The sequence below is a fragment of the Hemitrygon akajei genome, chromosome 1 (assembly GCF_048418815.1).
Source record: "Hemitrygon akajei chromosome 1, sHemAka1.3, whole genome shotgun sequence".
In the NCBI taxonomy this organism is placed as follows: domain Eukaryota; kingdom Metazoa; phylum Chordata; class Chondrichthyes; order Myliobatiformes; family Dasyatidae; genus Hemitrygon; species Hemitrygon akajei.
In genome coordinates, this window is record NC_133124.1 from 126,552,516 (window position 1) to 126,574,525 (window position 22,010).

Genomic DNA, 22,010 nt, shown 5'->3' on the forward strand with positions numbered 1-22,010 from the left:
GTTCCCACCTCCTCCACCAGCCAATTTTATTCTGTTACTGTACGTGCTGGATTGCAACGACATGTGCTGTGTGTGACTGTATGTACTGTGCTTGGCATCGGCCCCAGAGGAACTATGTTTACTGTATACATACGTATGTTTCAATGACAATACCCTTGAACTTGAATTGCCCCCTCCAAAACACTGTCTCTAAAAATCATGAGCGCTCGCCGCCCCATCCAGTGTTATGCCATTCTGTACTATTTCGTGTCAGGTTTACTTGCAAGACAACCATCAGCACCTACCCCGGTCACAGGAGCGCACCTCCCCTTTAAGAGATGCCGGCTCCCTTGAAATGAAGGCAGCGGACACCTCCTGAATCCATCACCGGGCCGTGATCATTGGAGTGAATCGGAAGCACAAAGTCGGGCTGCAGTGAAATAATTAACCTCGCCATGCACACACCTCTGAGACCTGTTCGTGAGGGTTGTCAGATTTACCCCACTGTGGTTTTTATTCGTGACAAACAATGCTGTCTGTATCATAAGCTCAAGAGATTGTGCAGAAGCTGGAAATCCAGAGAAACACACACGAAATGCTGGAGGAACTCAGCAGGCCAGGCAGCATCTATGGAAACTAGTAAACAGTCGACGTTTCGAGCCGAGACTCTTCATCAGTCCAGTCCAAGTTAACAAATTTCACGACATATGCCGGTGATAATAAACCTGACACGGATTCTGACCTACTAAGTTCCTCCAACATCTCGTGTGTGTTTCTTTGTATAATACATGTAGCGTGTCTAAAGCAACGCACACAAGATGCTGGGGGAGCTCAGCAGGTCAGGCAGCATCTACGGAAAAAAAAATAAACAGGCGACTTTTCGTGCCGAGACCTTTCCTCAGGATAAGTGTACATAAATTCTTCATTGACATATATAATTCCTCAGTGTATATAAATACTTCGTTGAAGAATATAACAGATATCGCCAATCTATAATAAAAACAATGCAATCAATGTAAACTAGATTAAAAAGTTACCAACGGGAAGTGATGCAAAATCTAAAATCAATGCCTGCTCTTCTCCTTTTCACTTGGTAAGATGTGCACAGTCTGCGGTTTACGCTCGGTTTGGTAAAAGACAGGTTTCTGAAGCAAACCCCCTTTGACAACTGGGGATGGTGTAATCCAGGAAGCGGAGTTCGGGAAAAAAAAAATCAGGTGACACGCTCTGCCTCCCCGTTGAGATGGAATAGCCTCCGAGCCGGCTGAATACACACGCGAAGAGGAGGAGGAGGAGGAGGAGGAGGAGAAGGAGAAGGAGAAGAAGACGAAGACGAAGAAACCGGGTTAGCGCACACTCGAGGGCTCAACCGTGGAGCTGCCGGGGGAGAGGGCTCCCGGCTGAATAGGGACTTGCTCAGCAGTGGGAAAGCGACACCAGCCATGGCTTCAAATTTTAATGACATAGTGAAACAGGGCTATGTGAAAATTCGCAGCAGAAAACTGGGGGTGAGTGGAAATCCAGCGACAGCGCTTGTTAACAGCTGGTTTTAACAAAATCTCAATTGATACTAGCGCGACAGTATTGATGGGTATGGATGGGCTTTAAAAACTACAGATAAAACTGTGTGAATTAATAACAAAAGCAATAAGGTTGGCTTCGGTGTGTATGTTAAAAAGGCGCTGGTGAAGCCTAACTTTCCTTTATCAGCGTGATTTCTCATCTGTCAGATTCGGTGCGTTTCCCACACTGATAGTGCGGAGTTTCTGAACGGGGAAATTGTCATTTATAGATTGTCCTAACCGGGACTCATGTTCATCGGCTTGTGCTGTGTAGAGGAGAAAAAAAAAAGACGAAGTTAAACATGTTCTTTTATCGTGAAAATGCCACCTGATTATGCTCCCAGTATTTGCCTGTCTGTAATCAGCGGCATGGTTTTTCTATATTAGAACAGCCATGGTTTAAACGTCAATACATCCTGCTGGAATTTAATTACATTAAAAAACTGATCAATAATTTTGATCCAATTTTTCACGTAACTACTCGCCCGCTGTAGTGCCATCATGCATATTACAGAGAAATCATCTTGCACATAAAAATACATTGGAACAGATGACAAAGTTGTTTTTCACCAAACGTGCAGGAATCATTTTGCAAGTGTCAGTTTAGTATTTTGTGTCAGTGTCATTGTTTCTATGTGTCAGCACTTTACTTGCATTAAATGTTGTTTACATATGCAGCACACCTAGATAATCTGCTACTATTCCAAATGTGTCGCATTATACTGCTGATTCTTGTTGGCAAAATAAAGGACACAAGTTTTGTATCAAGAGAGTCACGGGAGAAGATCAACGGAATTGAGTTATGAGTTCATTATTGGCGCTTGTTTGTTGTATTGTGATATTGCCCTAATTGGGTCAAGCAACAAACTGTTATAGTAGCTAAACAGAATTATGAGGGGTGTAGACAGGGTAAAAACAATCAGGCTTTTGTCCTCCACTGAGGTTGGGTGAGACTAGAACTAGAGGTCATAGGTTGAGGGTGAAAGGGGGAACGTCTTTACTCGGAGGGTGATGCGAGTGTGCAACCAGCTGCCAGCGGGAGTGATGAATGTGGGTTCGATTTCAACATTTGAGAGAAATTTGGATAGGTACCTGAATGGGAGGGAAGGGTTCATGCAGGTCGATGGATTAGGCAGGGTAATAGTTCAGCACGGAATAGATGGGCCGAACGGCCGGCTTCCATGACTGACTCTAGCTTCAGGAACTCAAGGCACGAACAACATCCGAAGTTGCAACACAATTGTTCAGATGTTGCCGTTCAAATAACTTTTTAAAAACATTTAACATGTTTTCTTGCTTCGTCCGTGTCAAGCCCTTAAAATAGATTCAAAGGCTACGTGAGCTTCTCCTCCAGTAACACAACGCATAATTGTCCAGTTTGTGAGGCAAGAATGTTTGTACAGTTTGTGCAGCTAGAAATGAATTATGCACTACCTTGGTGAAGATTGATGGAGTGGTGTGTTTTCCTCCGGAAATTTCGTTCGCTTGCTCTGATGGCGGGGCTTTTGGAGTTCCAGTTGATTCCCGTTTGTGTGAAATGTCGAATGTTTCCTAGAGAATCCGGCACACGCCCGCTTATCCGGCATATTGCGCCTGGCTCTGTTTGCGCTGTGGAGGCTTGTAAGGTGTGCGAGACTTCAGTGGGCTAGCAATTGTTGCGAGAGAGATTGGGCGAGAGCTGTCGAATCTGGGCAGTGGTTTGAAGCGTTGGCTGGAAACGGACAGGAGATGCAGATCTGGGTAGAAGCGTGTGAAATGGGAACGAAGGTGCCTCTTCCTAGCCAATGCTGAGGGAAAACCTGGCCCTGGAAACTAGATTTCGACCAGTGTAACATGTTTTCCCCCATTTCACTGCCCTTATTAGATATTGGTACAGATGGTCGTTTATCTTGACCGGTTACTTAAATGCCGTTTAGGTATTCATAAATGTTCAATTTGTTTAAAACGATTCGCAGGCTGATAATCTGTTTGTGGACTCTGTATGTGCAGAGTAACGTGCAAAATGCTGGAGGAACTCAGCAGGTCAGGCGGAATCGATGGAAAGGGTTTTGGACTGAGACCCTTCATCAGGTGGAGAAAACACACTTTAAGAGTCCTGATGGACTTGTTGAGTTCTTCCAGCAAGTGTGTGTGTGTTAGTCTGGATTTCCAGCATCTGCTGAATCTCGTTATTGCAATTGCTTTTAACTCGATCTAATGTAATGTGCACAGTCGGTCTTATAAACCTTCCTTTGAGTTCTACATTTACGATCAAGATAATGTATGAAGAGTTGCAGATTCTCACCCTGTGAACGGTGGTGTAAGGGTAGCCAGCTGTCTGCTTCTTGGAGAGATAGGATCTAAAATGGCAACGGACTTTTCAGATGGGCTGCCATAAAAGCATACTTTCCAAACAAATCACAAATTACGTTACTGAAACAATATTGACAGGACTGCTATAGCTATTGTCTGGCAAGTTCAGAGCTTGTATCTGCCACGGAGTGTGAGGCAGTTTATCAGTGATAAAAACAAGGCAAAGGATTAATCTTCTTAATAAGTTCCATTGCCGAAATGGGTATTTGGTTTCTGGATAAAATCCCTCCTTTCTCTAATACTTGTATTTATTTTTCTATTTAGAATATGCATAAATCTGACGGCACTCAGTTAAGTCTATAATTAAAGGGTGGCTTAGTGAGTTTTTGCCCCAGGAATGAGAGAAACTGAGAGCAGGGGCATGTCATTCCTGGACCTTAGCTCTGCCATTAAGAACACAGACCATAAGACATTAGGGCAGAATCAGGCCATTCGGCCCATTGAGACTGCACTGCCATTTAAGACTGACAGTGTGTTGAAACTGGACGTGCAATCATTTGGACTAGCTGTAATGTGCACATACTGAGTCAGAACATGGCTGGGGGCTGCATTCGTTTCCTGTCAGATCCCTATAAATCTTGACTCCTTACAGTAAAATAAACCTATTCAAGAATATAAGACCATAAGACATTGGAGCAGAATTAGGCCATTCAGCCCGTCGAGTATACTCTGCCACTTTATCAAGGCTGATTTATTACCACTCTCAATCCCTTTCTCTTGCCTTCTCCCTGTAACCTTTGACACCCTGAATAATCAAGAACCTATCAAACTTGGTTGTAAATACACTCAATGATTTGGCCTCTACAGTCATTTGTGTCAATGAGTTCCACAGATTCACCACCCTCTGGCTAAAGAAATTCCTCATAATCTCTGTTCTAAATAGATGTCCCTCTATTCTGAGGTTGTACCCTTTGTACCTAGAATCACTCACTATAGGAACCATCTTCTCCACATCCACTTTATAGATTTCAATGAGAACCCCCCTGCATTCTTTTAGATTCCAGTGAGTACAGGCCCAGAGCCATCAAACACCCTAGACACTTTCAAATTCATGGCACACTACTCGCGTCCTCCACAGTGAAGACTGATGCAAAATGCCCATTAAGTTTTTCTGCTATTTCTTTGCTTCCATTGCTACTTTCTCAGCATCATTTTCCAATAGTCTGATATCTACTCTCACCTCTCTTTTACTCCTTATTGGATATATCTGAAAAAAAAAACTTTTGGTATCCTCTTTGCTATTATTGGCTAGCTTTCCTTTATATATGATCTTTTCTGTAATGTTCTGCAATTCCCTTTACTCCATTGGAATGCTGATACATTCGACTTTGTCTTCTCCCTCTCAGACCACATGGTGAATTCTATCATATTATGATCACTGCCTCCCAAGGGTTCCTTTACCTTAAGCTGTATAATCAAATCTAGTTCATTACACAACACCCAATCCAGAATTGCCTTTCCATGAGTGAGCACAACCACAGGCTGCTCTAGAAAGGTTTCTTGTAGGCAGATTTCCTCTTTTGGAATCCAGCACCAACTTGATTTTCCTAATCTACCTGAAAATTGAAGTCCTCAAAACTATTGTAACAATATGTTCAATGGCAGGCTCCACAGCCATCTGAAATAAAGAGTTCCTAAAATCCATACTCCTCTGAGAGAAGAAAGTTCCTTTCTTTGCTTTGTTTTATTTGGACAACCCCTTATTCTGAATTAATGCTTCTGAGCTCAGAATTTCCTTGCAAAGTGAAACATTCTCTCTGTATCTACCTCAAGTTCTCTCAGTATTTTAGTTCCAAAAAATTGTCAAAAATTCCAATGAGTTCAACTTGCTCTACCTTTTTCATCAACCCTTCCTCCTAGAACTCATTCCAGTGAACCTTTGCTGAACAGTCATCAATATTAGAACATTTCTCAATTAAGTAGATAAAAATATCTTAAATTTAGAATGTTGTATAATGCAATTAAACAATATATTGTTTCTGTTTTTATAAAAGACACAGAAGTACTGGAATACAAAGGACTTGCAAGAATTAAGAGTGAAAAGCAATCAATATTAATTTAAAAATACTAGAGAGGCCATAAATCATAAGGATCTGTTGATTTATGACATAGAATTTGAAAGAGATGACTGCTGGAATATTAGATGTATTGGTTGTCATTTTTCAGAATTACTGTATATAGATTCTGGAATAGTTCCTGCAGATTGGAGCGTGGCATATATGATTCCATTATTTCAGAAAGGAGGGAGAGAGTTAAAATGTGTATCTACTAAGCAGTTTGCCTAATACTATGAGAAACTATAGATCAACATTGTTCTTGTGAATGTTGGGCAGGGTGAGGGTCAGTCCTGACTGGTGATGGCTTTCACTGTTAAACAGTATGTTCACAATCACTATTCACATAAGGGTCTCCAACATGATTGGTTTGGTGAAACACCTGAAGGCTGGTGACATTCATAGAGTGATAGCCCTGTTAGAACTTAGCACTTTCGGAGGTGAGAGTTAAAATTTAGCAAGAGGATTCCATCTTTTTGGAGAGTAGATTGCCAGTGAAGAAAGAGTGAAAATAAATGTCTCATGATCCTGATCATGGATTACGAATTGCAGTCATGTTTGCCTATAACTATACCCTGGTGTTTATTCATGCCGAACTTTTGATGAGATTGAATCCTTGTTAAAAACAACTTTTGCTTTACAGAATGGAGTTATTCTTTACAGAATCCACTGTCTTGAAGGATTCATTGCCTGTAGAGCACATTCTTGGTTTTAAAACAATGACACAAGTAAATGTAGGAATAACAAGCACTAATTTTTAACTGAAATGCTTTGTGGGTAAAGGGTGTTTTATTTAATAGGTCTACTGCCCTCAGTGTGTGTGTGGACACAGCTATGGAGTGAGCTAAACAAGTTCTTACAAATCACGCGAGACAGAAGCTTTCTTTCAGGGTTTTTAATAGGATATCTTTTATTTTTGTGAAAAGATATTACATTTTAAAGGCAAATAAAGTGTGAATGAAGATGAACGTCTTTCCATCACATGCAGAATAAAGACTACCTGTGCAGGAAGCAGTGCAAAAAAAAGGCTTGCGTACAGGAAGTGATGGTCACAAAAATGAGCACTTCCTCTAGAGGCCAGAGCAATAGGTGACACAATTATATATTTGTAATCCTAAAGATGCCCTTTTGCCTGTCAGGACTGGATTATACTTGTAGTCTATGGTGGCAAACCAAACAAATTAACCACCAATTTCAAAGCAAAAGTCAATTTGTTATCAAAGTACAGGTAGTCCCCGAGTTACGAATGTCTGACTTACAGACAACTCGTACTTACGTCTGCCATTTGAAGTCAGATCGCGACGCCGTCCGCCATTTTAAGTCATTGCCGTTGACACAGTGTTGAGTGTTTAACTTTGTATTTGGCTTAAAATTTTCTTAGTAAGATTCACCTTGACCCCCCCCACCCCATTCCGGTTGGCTGGTGGTGCAGTCGGAACAGCACCGGGCTAGAGAACAGAGGCCCCCGCGTTCAATTTAGTGACAGACCGCTCCCGTGCCGGGTTAATGTCGATCCAGTGACTCCCGTACCATCTGTGCGAGGTTGATGTTGAGCTCGCAACTCAACCTCGTAAAAAAAAACAGTCACCTCCAGTTTAAATTCCCACGTGGAATATTGTGGAGGATCAAATACTCAAACTCAGCACAGCCCCCACTTGTCCCATTTAACCTGTCTCAATGTGGTGGAGTTTAGGACCCGGGGAATTCAGTATTCCTTAGGATTCAGCGGACCTCCGAAGCTGGCGCAGGTCAGGACCTGCCGCCCGCAGTTTCTGTTCCATTGATGGGAAGCGATCGTGATTGAAAATAAAGTGGAAATAATAAAGCGTTTGGAAAGAGGTGAAACACCATCGGTCATTGGAAAAGCGTTAGGCTACAGTCGGTCAACGATCGGAACAATTTTAAAGGATAAAGTGAGAGTAATGGAGCATGTGGAAAGCCTTACCCTGTTGAAAGCTACAATTATTACTAAGCAACGCAGTAGTTTAATTATTGGAATACATACGTTTCTTAAGTGTTTTATATGCATAGAAAGGCAAAATATATACTATATACTAAGACAAACGTTTGACTAAATGACGCTAAATAATACCGGATGTACTTGTTCCGGCTTACATACAAATCCAACTTAAAGACGGGCTCAGGAACGGAACTCGTACGTAACCCGGGGACTGCCTGTATAGGTTACCATATTTTACCTCGAGAGCCATTTTTGCAGTCATTAAGAAATTCACTTGAAATTCTGAAAAGCTATACATAAAACTGACAAACAACAATATGCAAAAGAAGACCCTGTTGTTTGTTAACTTTTAGATAGTGCAGATACCATTGATGCCTGCCCTCCAGTCAGCCAAAGAGACAAATGTAATAACGGATGGGATAATGAGCCCGTCCCTGTTCTTGTGCTCTATTTAAAACAGAGGGAAGAGATGAGAGATTGCTACTCCCTCAGACTGCCTGCATTGATGGCAAAGGATGCACCAGAACCACCCTTGTTTATTTGTTCTACTGCAGAAAAAATGTCTCAACATTTTTGCACTTTAAAGTGTGGAGCAAACTGCTGTTGTCTCTCCCGATTTGTTGGGTATTGATGTAGAAGTAATGATGTGTTCTTTTATTTTGCAGTCTGGTATAGTGACTTGGATCAGAATTGATAATCTTTTCAGGGTCTGCTCAGTGGACTTTGTTTTAAAGTAGGAGCCAGAAAGCTGCACTTCCTGACCTCTCAGTTGTGAAGTTAATGTTCTTATCACTGTTGGTATACATAGCCATTTTCTGTTGAAGCAATAACTGGAATCCCACCAGGGAAAACTGACGTTCATGGCTAATTGGTAGCAGAATTTGCTAGTTAAACTTCAAAGTAATACATGGGATCCATTAAGAAGAAAGTAAAGCTTTTTTTAAATTATTGTCATTAAATTGAAAGGAAACTACTTTAATAGGAGAAAGAAAAATATTGAATAATTCTTGCATTTTTTGGTCTGGTGGGATTGTGACTTCTCATAATATTGAATGTTTCTGAGATGTGCTTCCTTTCAGCATTGTTTCAACAAGTTCATTGCATAATCTTTAGATCAGTACAGCATGTGTTTGAATGCCACTTGGAGTTTATTTCCTCAGTCTGGAAGGGCTGAGACAGGAAAGATCCTTGGGCAAAATATGGAAACGCTAGACTGCAGGTGCTGAAAAATGAGTTGCTGAAGAAACTCAGCAGGTCAGAAAGCATCCTTCCATCTGGACTGATGGCAGAGGGGAGATCTCCGGTATAAAGAGTGAGGCTCATATGGGGCAAGAGCTGGCAAGCAATAAGTGGATGCTGTGAGGTGGGGTTCCATGGGCAGATGGCGTCTTAGGAAAGGCATCGGGCAAAGAGAGAGACTGAGGCTTGGCAGATGAGATATGGAGGTAACAAAGGGCTATAGATTATTTCATTTTATAACAGGAATTAAATAAGGGAAATACAGTGGGCAGATGGGAGCAGTGGGGGGGAGAGGACCCAATGGGAGGAGTGCATGAGTGATGGGCAGATGGAGTAGGTGGGGGAGGGGAAAGAAATTGGAGATAAGGGAGAGAGAAAGAGATCAAAGGGGAACGGATCGTATGACATTGGATAATTAAGTTTTCATCTGCCCCACCTCTCTTTACCTCTTTATATTACTATCTCCCCTCTACTCTTTCAGCCCAGATGATTAGTCTCCACACGAAATGTCGACTGCACACTTTCCTCCATGGTTGCTGCTTGACCTGCTGAATTCTTCCGACAGGTTACTTTTTGCTTCAGACGGTATACATTCAGAGTGCTGCCCACGAGTGGCTCTAATTTTCTGATTGGTTCTTGCAATGCCATTTGAAGCTACTGTTGATGCTGTCAGCTGGCTCTATGATCTTTTGAGCTGGATTTCTAACAGGCCTACTTGGTGATCCATCAATTGATCCTCACTTAATCCTTCAGGTTCCTGTGAAATAATGATGAGCATGTTTCCTAACTAAGGCCTATATGATTGTATGAGGTGGAGAGAGATTAATAGTGTTATATTAGTTGTAGAACACATGGCAGTGCATCAGTAGCCTGCTTTAAACTCTGCATGATTTTGTTTCCCATTAACCACCTCCTGAGACCAATTTCAATCCACAGAAGCATGATCTCAGAAGTAACTAAAATCAGTTTTAAGTTTGGTTACATTTGTTTCTGCATTGATATCGACAAACCAAAGGGAAAAAAATACTTCTGAACAGAGAAGGTGAACAAGGACTGAAAACGGTGTGGGAATTACTATGTATTAAATGTTTCATTTTGAGTATGAAATGGGTGCAAAGGTTTCCAATTTAGCACGGAGTCTGTTGGCAGCCACCCTGCTGCTGGCTTTCTTGATGAACCAATGAACGAGCTGGTATAGCAGGCAGTTCTACCTTGCATATTCGCTGATCCAAATTCAGATTTGACTCTGGTGCTGTCTATTTGGAGCTTACGCGCTTTCAAGTCAAGTCTATTGCAGTGTGCACCAGCACATTGAGGTGAGGCACAGTACAACGAAAACTTGCTTGCAGTAACATCGGGGCTCCAGGTACAGACAATACATTTGGTTTATTTATATAAGCTAATCTCATGTATACAGCCATACTAAAGAGTACTCGTACATTGTGTTTAATAGGATTGCTTTTACATTTACTGTGTGGTTTATGCTTATTGTATTTTTTAAGCCCCATTGGCTCAAGAGTAACAAGCATTTTGTTCTTTTTTACACTGGTGTCCTGAAGAATAACAGTAGACAGTCTTGAATCTTGAAAGTCTTAAAGTTACACCCTTCAGTGGGGTGAGGTTTTTGGAGGACTGCAAAAGCAAGACATTAGTTCAACAAAAAACAAAGATATGATCAAAGCTGTGACAATGGTAGTGCAAGAGGTGCTCCATTGCTAAAGTAAGGTTAGGGTTGTGCAGGTTGCTTCAGGTCCCGATGACTGTAAAATGAATAGCTGTTCCTGACTTGAGACTTTTCCCCCTCCCTGCCTGACCACTGTGATGAGAGTTCTTGAGGATAGATGCTGCCTTTTCTCCCCAGGCACTCTGGTCTCCTCCCACGTCACAGGTTATTTGGTCACTATAAATTTCCTACTGTGCAAGTCTCTAACTTGGGGTAATTTCTCCCCCTCCACCTTCTCTGTTCTTACATTTCTCATTTTGGCTGCCCTCCTACCCCTTCTCTTCACCTCCCACTGGCGTCCCTCCTCCTTGCCTTTCTCCCATGGTCCATTGTTGTCTCCTGTCAAATTTCTTCCTTTTCAGCCCTTTACCTTTTCCACTTATCACCTCCCAGCTTCTCACTTCATCCCCCCTCCCTCACCTGTTTTCACTCATCACCTGCCAACTTGTTCTTCTTATCCTCCCCCCCCCCTCTTTATTCAGGCTCCTTCCCCATTCCTTTCCAGTCCTGATGAGGGGTCATGGCCCAAACATTGACTGCTTATTCCCTCCACAGATGCTGCCTGACCCGTTGAGTTCCTCCAGCGCATTGTATGTGTTACTCTGGATTTCCAGCATCTGCAGAGTCTCTTGTGTGTTGGAGAATCTGAGGATTGGGGATGGGTGCTGCTGTTGTACAGGCTGATGTGAGCAGATTACAGAGAGATACGTGTGGGAATGGGGGCGAGGGGTTTGCTGTGACAGCTCCATATACTTGAAAAACAGAATGGCCTTCAATATCATATGGAAATGTTTGCTTCTTGGACTGTGCAATTCAGAAAGCTTAATTAAATTTTTTTGGATTACGGTCTTTAGGGAAAAGGGATTGTAATATACTTAAAGTTTACATAAAAGTTGAACATTGGATTCTGAAGCTTGGGTCTTCAAGGAATGAGGCATACGTTGACTGTGGTAAATTGGGGAAAACGTGTTAAAAGATAAAACATAAACAAGCAGTGGCCAACATAGCAAGAATTAATACATTTTACAACAAACTTGGATCAATTATATTGGCACAAAAACCCAATAGGAAAAGTGGTCCAACCATGCCTAGTAAGAAAAAATCTGCAGATACTGGAAATCCGAGCAACACATACAAAATGCTGGATGAACTCAGCAGACCAGGCAGCATCTATAGAAAAGAGTGCAGTTGACATTTCAGGCTGAAACTCTTCAGCAGTTACAGTATCAGATTAAAGGAAGCAGCTTGCAATATTGTCAACAAGATCAATGGACCTGTGGACTGGGGAAATTTAGAATTTCGAGGATCAAAGTCGAGATAACTGTCAAATTGCAAGTAATTATAAAAAGGATAGTAAATATTTCTATAGCATGTTTACAGATTTTTAAATAATTCTTTATGCAAAATGAAAAACATTAATAAAATATTTATTGTTAGTCCCTTAACAGACTGAGACTGAAGAAGTTATCATGTAAAATGTAAAAATGGCAGAGAATTGAAACATGCTTTGTGTATCTGCCTTTAAAGAAGAAGATATAGAAAATGGTGCATTAGTAGTGGTGTTGTACAGACCTGGAGTGAATGAGGAGTTCACCTGGCTTCACCTATCCCTTCCCAGTGTAATGCCCTGGTCCATATATTCTACCGCTGTGCTGTATGTGTTTCATTTTGTGCTGTCCTGTGCCAGCTGCTTGTTTTCAGCTTAAGTGTGGGTTATTGTTGAAGATAAGGGATGAGGAGACGTGTCTGCCATCCAATTAGGATGGTTGAATTGAAGAGGAGGTTTCTCTGGTGAGGGGTACTATGGTTGGGCTTGGGTTTTTTTTTGAGTGGTTCAAGAGAGACGAAGAGAGAAGACGCTGGAGAGAAGAGGTCGTAGGATTTGACCTGGAGCAGGACCGTGATTTGTCGAAGCCCGGGGTGAGATCAATTGAGGATTGGTGACTTGGGGAAACCGTGAGCTCCAACTTGTGCACGTTAGACCATTTCATTAAACTGGGCCCCTTTCTTTTTTTTTGTTCTTTTTGTTACTAACCTTTTAGTCAAATTAAGAATCATAAAGAATTTAATTGTATGCGGTGTAGTGTCTGTTATTTCGTGGCACTCATTTGTAACAGGGTAACAAGTTACACGGCATCCACACAAATGGGGTTTTGGGGTGGGCTCGTGCTTCCATCTCACGTTTGGCAGGCCCAGAGATTGCCTTCTCTAGACTTACGCAGCTGAAGAAACCAGAATGTTTCAGCAGCTTCTCAGGTCACGGTTCAGGGTCCAGTGGCACGGACTGCGAGGTGACTGCCAACTCTACTGTTCAGGTCTTGGTTGGATCGCTCTTTGTCTAGAATCACCCCCTTGATCTTATCGCTATGGGTGACCCTAGCAGGAGCAAAGCACCAGATGGCTAAAACCAAGATGGTATTGCTGTCATGAGTTCAGGAACCATCCTCAAGGTCCTTGTCCTAATGCTACAGTATCCCTGCCTGATAGTAGGGGGCTAAAATATAGATGGAGATTGAGGGATCATAGACAACGGTAAGGGACCTGCATACGTACCACTCCTGATAAATATCTCAGATGGGTAGAATGGAGACCCCGACAAACTTCTCAGGAGTCCTTGCAATTCTTTATAGGGCCTTACGGTCAAATGTCTTGTAATTCCCAAACCAGACAGTGATGCAGCTGGTCAGGACACTCTCGATGGTGGTGTTGTGAAAATTGATTAGAATGGGGGGAGCCTCACTCACCTCAATCTCCTCAGGAGGTGGAGGCACCACTGTGCTTTCTTGACTAAGTAGGTGGTGTTGCGGAACCAGGTGAGATCATCTGTTATGTGCACTCCCAGAAACTTGGTGCTCCTAACACTCTCCAAGGTATAGTCATTTCTGTGCAGTGAGTGGTGGTCAGTCTGCACCTTCCTAAAATCAACGATCGTCTCTTTCGTCTGGTCCATTTTGTGACTCAAGTTGCTGTGCTCGCACCGTTTTGCCGGCTGCTCTACCTCCTCTCTGGGTGCCGTCTCATCATGAGGCCGTCCAATGCTGTGCCAAGAGCAGACTGGATGATTCAGTTTGAATTGGATCTGGCAGTGTGTCAGCAGCGTGAACAGAGATGAGCTGAGTCCACAGTCATGGGGGGTGGGGGGGGGCACTGGTGCTCAGCGTGGTGGAGATAAAGGTGCTGCCGCCAACACAAACTGACTGTGGCCTTGCTGTCAAGAAGTCCAAGATCCAGTTACAGAGAGAGGTGTTGATACCCAACAAGGACGGTGGATGCACCAGCTTCTGAGGGAAGTTCGTATTAAAGGTCTTGCCGAAGTTGATAAGCAGCATCCTGGTGTACGAGGCACCATTTTCCAGATGGAACAGCATGGAGTTGAGTCCAGAGGCTGTGGCATCATCAGTGGACCAATATGAGTGATAAGTGAACTAGACAGGGCCAAATATGGCAGGACACTGGGATTTAATGTGATCCATAACCAACCATTCACAGCACTTCATTATTGAGGTTATATTGCCACTGGACCGTGGTCGTCAAGGCAGATTACTGCCGCCCTCTTGGGAAACAGATTGGTGATGGCTGTCTTGAAGTCTTTGGGGACAGTGGACTGTTTCAGAGAAATGACAGCGATGCCTCTGATAACCGCATAGTCCCTCAGCACCCAACAACGTATGTTCTCAGGACCCACAGCTTTACATGGTTGATCCTGTCTAGGGTCTTCCTCACATCAGCTGTAACCAAACAGAGTGCCTGCTCCTTGGGAGGATGGTGGAGGGGGGGTGTGCGGTGTGTGGTGGGGGTTTCCTCGCTAGTGCGTTGTTTCGTGCATCAAACCAAGTGTAAAACACATTCAGCTTATCAGGAAGAGAGAGATCACTATTGTTGACATGCAGGTTCAACATGGTCCATTATGGTCTGAATGCCCTGCCACATGTGCCGTGTGTCTCGGGTTGCACGTTCTCTGTGAATAATCCCGTTTTGCCTTCCTGAGGGCACGGGAAAGCACAGCTCTTGCTGACCTGAGAGCTGTCTTAAGCCCCAATCTGAAGGCAGTGTCTCAATATTTCAGCAAACTGCTGTCAGCCACAGCTTCTGATATTACACACACGGATGTGTGTAATAACGGTGACATCCTCAAAGCACTTCCCTATATACCAGGGGTTCCCAACCTGGACTCCACAGACGCCTTGCTTAATGGTGTTGGTCTATGGCATGAAAATGGTTGGGGACCACTGCTATGTACTGTAGCCAGTCACAGATCCTGTGTACTCATCAATGTTAATGTGGTGGTCATAGGTAGCCACCTCCCTGAACGTGTTCCAGCCTGTGTTTTCAAAACGGTCCTGTAATGCTGAGGTTGCTCCTTCTCACCAGGTCTTTATCTCCTTTTGAACTGGTTTGACGAGTGGTGTATATGCAGGAATTAGCATAACAGATAAGTGGATGGAGTATCCAAGGTGGGGTGGGGAGCAGCTTTGTATGTACCAGGGATGTTGGTTTAAACCAGGTCTAATGTGCTGTCACCTCCAGTAGCAAAGACACCCTGCTGATAGAATTTGGGCAGGACTGATTTTAGCGTGGCTGAAGTTTGGTTCACATCCTTGCCACAACGCTGATACAACTCTTGTCAAAATTTAAATGACAGCTCCTCTTGTCACCGTGATGAGTGTAATCGAATGCCCACACATCTTGCCCACCATTGCTCAGTGAGGGATTGCGCATGTGGTTCCTGCTCTGTCTTGGCTCCTCTTTGATCTTTGTGCCGAGTTGGGGAAGAAAAAATGGTGTCCATGTTGGAGACGTGGTCATTATTTGTAGGGATGGAGAACTCTTGAAGAGAGTGATGATGGCAGTGAACAGACAGATTCAAGGTACCAAATCCGTTCCTGGCTCCATACTGCATGATACATTTCTAGTTCCATGTCCAGATTTACACTGAGTGTAAGGGGATGCTGTACAAACTGGTTGGAGCCAATGACCTAACTCAGCATTATCCAATGCCTTCACTCAGAATGAGAAAAACACGGTTGAATCCCACTTAGTATGCAAGGCCTGCTGCAATTCGCAATTGATTTTTATTTTTGTTTAATACTTAATTTGCCATTAACCCTGATGTGACTTAGATTTAGGACATGAGCCATGAATATTAGGCACTCTGAGGTTTTTTTTGATCAAGGGATTGTGCACAAGGATGGCTTTTATGTGGAAGTTGTGAGCCATTAAATTGATGTTGCTGGTTCTTATGCTCTTTAAAAAATGCGCTCATTAAGATGAAGGATGTGAATGCATATAACAATTTCCATTTCAGTGCCCATCACCAACAATCTCTTGTTAACTGCTGCATGACCAAATGCCACACTTGTACTTGGCCTAGCAATGTATTCCAACCGTGTCTCAGCAGAGGAAGCTGTTGTGTGCCAGTGTGCAATTTTTTTAAATGGTCTCGGCACGGGAATACTTTTTTTTGGAGATGTCTTTTTGTTTTTTTATTCAAGGTAGCGCCGAGTTGCCATCTCTTTTATGGCTCAGACTTAGCTCTCTTTTAAGTTCACGGGGATGGTTTTTAGGAGAGAGAGGGGGGAGTTGGGGTCAGGTTAGGTTTTAGGGATTTGGCTGTTAGGGAGACAGAGGTGAGATTAGTGTTTAGGGACAGGGATGTGGGGAAGTTAGAAGTCTCATTTCACAATTATAGCTTGCATACAGAGGAGATTTACAGAGCGTTGATCTGATTCTAGATTTCAAAATTGTCTTCGTGTACAGAGGGTGGGCCAGCGTCCTTAATGCTTTATTCAGCTTGTGCTGTTGTTATTTGCCAACCTGCAGTAGCTCTGGTCTCTGCAAATGTCTTCTTTTTAATCACAAACAGAGAGAAAATCTGCAGATGCTGGAAATCCAAGCAACACATACAAAATGCTGGAGGAACTCGGCAGGCCGAGCAGCATCTGTGGAAAAGAGTATGGTCAACGTTACGGGCTGAGACCCTTTAGCAGGACTGGAGAAAAAGATGAGGATTAGAGTGATCTTTAATGCTTCTCTGTTGCTTTTCCTTCCAGCCCTACAATCTGTAGAGGTCTCTATCGTTATACCCTCTGACTTTCTATTCATAGTAACACACAAAAAATGTTAGAGGAACTCAGCAGATCAGGCAACATTCATGGAAAGGAAGAAAGAGTTGACACTTTGGGTTGAGACTCTTTTTCAGGACTGGAAAAGAATGGGGAAGAATCCAGAATAAGAAAATGGGGGTGGGGTTGTGAGGAAGGTGAATGTGTACAAGCTTGAAGATCATTGGTGAAACCAGGTGAGTGGGGGAGGATGAAGTGAGAAGCTGGGAGGTGATAGGTGAAAAAGATAAAAGCCTGAAGAAGAAGGAATTTGATAGGAGAAGAGAGTGGACCATGGAAGAAAGGAGACATGGCACCAGAGGGAGCTGATAGGCAGATGAGGAGAAGGGAAGAGGTAAGAGGGGTGCCAGAATGGAACAAGAAAGAAAGGGGAAGGTGGGAGAAATGATCAGAAGTTAGAGAAATTAATGCAGGTGATAGGCTATTTGGACAGAATAGTCAGTATTGTTCCTTATTTTGTGTGTTACTGTGGATTTCCAGTATTTGCAGAACGCTTTGTATTTCTGACCTTCTGTGGAGTCCATGCCCTCAACTGCCAATGCCCCAAATTCTAGCAATTCCTTTCTGATGCTCCCTGTTGTTGTGTTAAAATGCCTCTTTCAAATTCTTGTATTTACTGAAGCTTTAGCCAGCTGCACTGATATCTCTGCATTCCTCACCATCGAATTTTATCTGACAACATTGCTATAAAATGCATTAAACATTTTGTCTTCATTGTTGCACATTTGTAGGACTTTTAACACAGAAGCTTGTGGCTTCAGTTGACAATATTAATGGTTAATGCTGTTTGTATTTTTAATGAAAAAATGCTGTACTCTGCCCAGAGGCTTTCTTGTTAATTGATGGTTGCACAGTTGAGGAACAATGATCGTTTCATCTTCAAACCTATTGACAACTGCTTAGCAATTATAGATTGCTACTCAGTGGGCAGTTGAAATTTGTGTTCAGAAGTTGCTTAAAGCATCATTAATGTTCAGATATTGTAGCGCTGCTTTTGTTGGGAGCTGGGTGATTGCAGGTGTGGGGCCTTATCACAAATGGTTTCCTTGAAGGCCTGGGCAAACACAGACTGATTCACCACCTGGATTCTAGTCAGGAGTAAATGCTTTTTATTTTATTTAGAGGTACAGCAGAGAACAGGCACTTCCAGCCCAACAAGCCACACCGCCCAGTAACTCACATATTAAGTAACAGTAACTAACCTAATCTCAGGACAATTTACAGAGTTAGGTTTACTGTTACTTCACTAGCGATGGGGTTGGATTTTCAATCAAAAAAAAACCTGATGCTCCTTTGGTTAATTTCTCATAGTGCTGTTTTTTTCATGAATGAATGAGCATTGAGCTCATTGGAGGTCAGAACCTAGTAACTTGTCCATCTTTGGAATATCATAGGAAACTGGAGCACCTGGAGAAAACACAGGCATTCACGTACAATCTGCTAATAGATGGAGACTGAGTTGAACTCCGGGTTCCGACGTTCCGAGCTGTAATAGCGTCGCGCTAATCGCTATGTTACTGTGGCACTTCAGATTGCAATGGGAAGCTGCAGAGGCATTTCAAGTATACCAGTTTAGCAGCTATAGAGGATTTAAGAAACTTTCATCATTGCTTGTTAATTTTTGCCACAGGGGGTTTGCTTGTTGTTTCTGAACAGCACTTTTTTTCTCATTTTGCAATGCTTCATCAGTCAAAATGCCTATTTTATTTCCGGATTAAATTTGTCTTCATTTCCATCCCTCAGACACTATTTTTTTTCTCTTCAAACTAGTTACAAGGTTGGATTTTCAACCAGAAAAATAGATGCTACTTCATTTAGTTCCTTCTAGTGCTGTGTTTTTCATGAATGAATGATTGAGCTCATTGGAGGTTGGATCACGTGGAGATGGGACATTTACAAGGAGCACATTTTCAATGAGCGCTGCCACACAAAATTAGCATCCATTACCAACAACTCCACCATCCAGGCCATCAGGCAGGATGTACCGGAGCCTTAAGTCCCACACCACCAGGTCCAGAAACAGATATTACCCTGTAGCCATCAGGGTCCTGAACCAGCGTGGATAACTTCACACCACAATGTTGAACTGGCTCCATGACCTATAGACTCATTTTCAAGCTTGGTATTATTTATTTATTTATTTACTTTATTATTATTATTATTATTATTATTATTATTATTATTATTATCATCATCATCATCAATAATAATTTACTTTTTCAGAAATTCTATTGTATTTCTTTATTTTCCTGTAAATGTCCACAAAAAATGAATATCAACGTAGTACTGTATATGGTGACATATACATACTTTGAGAATAAATTTACTTTGCACTTTGAAATCCAAGTTGGAAGACTCTTGAAGAGAGGATATTAACACTGAAAATAATGAGCCACAGGACATTGGGGTAAGGTGTCTAGCTTTCCTCAGCCTTTGGCTTAGAAAATCTTGTGTTCTATAACCCGGTAGAAATTCAAGCTGACAATGGCACCAAAGGGCTATTTAGAGGATGCTGGAATATCCCTGATAATGGGGAGTAGAACAGTTTTACAGAGGGTTGACTGAGAAGACGTGTGGTGCACTCGGCATTGCTGGCAACCCAGGCTTCATGCTGACCCACTGTGCTGTCCGTGTGGATATTACATATATTTCCTATGACTCAGTTTGTTCCCTCTGGGTTCTGAAGTCTTTTTTTCCCCATATCACAAAGATGTGTCAATTGGGCACTAACTTGCCCCTAGTGTTGGAGCTTTGGGAAATGTGGGAAGAATAGATTTTGCAGGGGAAAATTAATAGGATTGCTTTTTAAACTGGCATGGAAACAATTGGCTGAATAACCCTTCTACAAGGCATGCAAATGTGGAAACCAAAGAAAGAATCATAGAGGTAAAAAGTAAGAATAAATCTCTCTTAAGGATGTTAAAATGCCTGGAGAGTGCTGATGGGGGACAGTAGTAGAGGCTCATACAATAGGGACAGTGAAAAGACACTGTTTAAACGATATACACAGACACTCAGAGATACCTCCTGTACTTAATAAAGTGGCACTATGCGTGCGTCCGTTGTCTTCTGATGCTGTAGCCCATCCACTTCAAGTTTCAATGATGCTTGATGCTCTTCTGCAAACCACTGTTGTAACACGTGGTTATTTGAGTTACTGCCACCTTCCTGTCAGGTTGAACTAGTCTGGCCATTCTCCACTGACCTTTCATCAACAAGACATTTTCATCCACTGAACAGCCACTCACTGGATGTATCTTTTTGTTTTTCACACCATTCTCTGTAAACTCTGGTGACTGTGTGTGTGAAGATCCCAGGAGATCAGCAGTTTCTGAGATACTCAAACCACCCCATCTGGCACTGACAATCATTCCACGGTTAAAGTTACTTAGATCACATTTCTTCCCCATTCTGATGTTTGGTATGAACAACAACTGAACCTCTTGACCGTGACTACATGCTTTTATGCATTGAGTTCTATCACATGATTGGCTGATTAGGTATTTGCATTAATGAGGTGTACAGATGTACCTAATAGAATGGTCACTGAGTGTAAATAGAGTTATGGACTATGTAGTAGGGAAGGGTTAGATTGACAATGGAGAAGTTTTTTTATTGGTTGGTGTTACATTGCTGGTTGAAGGGCTCATTCTGGGCTATGCTCTCTGAATGTTATGTGTGCTATTAGATTAAGCAGTTTAAATTGTTCCTTTCCTGAACCCGAGGTTAGTAGGAATTACATAAACGTTAGTGGCAATTTTAAAATGTTTCTTGTTTTCTTAATTATCACTCTCAGCTTTCTACAATTAGTGTAAATGTCTAAGATCTCAAAAGTGGACGGGAAGCGAAGAGCAAGCTGTCAGTTTTGCAAAACAAAAGATATAGTACTCTAAATTTTCCAACAACTTGAGGCATATATCTTTTATTCCACAAATTTGCTGACTTGATAATGCTGTTCAGCTTTATTTTTCCAACAATATTTGCACTTTTGTTTAACCAGACTTTGCCGATGTTTCTACTGTACCAAGCAAGAGACCAGGAAAGGCTATATGTTAATTTGTCAGAAAAATCAGCACACGTGTTGAGGATAAAAATAGTAAGATGTCAAAATGCATGCAGTAGAAAAGGATTCAATGCAAAATTGTATCTCCTGTCAGTGCATCCGAGGAGGCTAACATACAATTCCTGAAAACTCGCCCTCGAGCAATATTTTAAGGAATACTTTACTCTCCTTGTAGCCTGGTACAGGATAATGGAAAGAATGCTTTAAAACAGATTATTCACAATCTTTTGTAAAATGATTCTTTTTAATGCAAGTGCAGCACAAATATTAAATCTATTGGTGAATGCAGAGCCTGTAAGAGCCAGTTAATGTGTACGCTTCAGCAGAACAATTAGAATTAAGTGGGAACAATTCTAAAGAGCAAATCATACATCTGAAGCCTGGAACCAGTGACCTTTAATGTCCTGATATTGGGAAGCTAGAATGTGACCTGGAGATTTTGCCTTTCATCCGGAATGGAAAATAAATCTCTATTTGGCAGGCTTATCTCTACATAAGAGATCACAGCCTTAATAAATTCATCCCATTCCAGCCAACAGTGAATGGAATAATTTTGTCCTGATAGGGTTATTCCGAAAGATCCTCTTGACCTACTTTGTTATTGTTCATTGTGGTGTGCTGTGTTAATACCATAACTCATGGAAATATAGATTAAAAATTTATAACATGGATGATGAATTCAGCATGACAGCTGGAGCTGAGCTGTATTATTCATTTTGCTATAGAAATATTGTGTTATTTCCTGTATATTGGATTGGGGTGTAGAATTGATATTTTACTTATAGTTTAACTTTCCTATGCTTGGTTGTATCTTTATATAATCACCTGTGCACATGTAATTGTTTGGTGATTTTTTGAGTCATTACAGTGCAGTTACTTCTGTTTTTTTCTAGAAATAAGGAGTTGGTACATTCTCCCGTGGGTTTCTCACCAATTCCAGAGATATATGGGTTAGT

At 42.0% G+C, this 22,010-nt stretch overlaps 1 protein-coding gene across 1 annotated transcript in view; it reads left to right on the forward strand.

Moving 5' to 3' along the window:
- The first annotated feature begins 1,238 nt into the window (after window positions 1-1,238).
- Window positions 1,239-22,010, forward strand: part of dok6 (docking protein 6) — a 512,624-nt gene continuing 491,852 nt past the window's right edge. Inside the window, exon 1 of the mRNA XM_073051653.1 lies at window positions 1,239-1,487. Within this exon, the coding sequence (XP_072907754.1) occupies window positions 1,422-1,487 (66 nt within the window). The 5' untranslated portion in view covers window positions 1,239-1,421. The remainder of the gene's footprint in view (window positions 1,488-22,010) is intronic.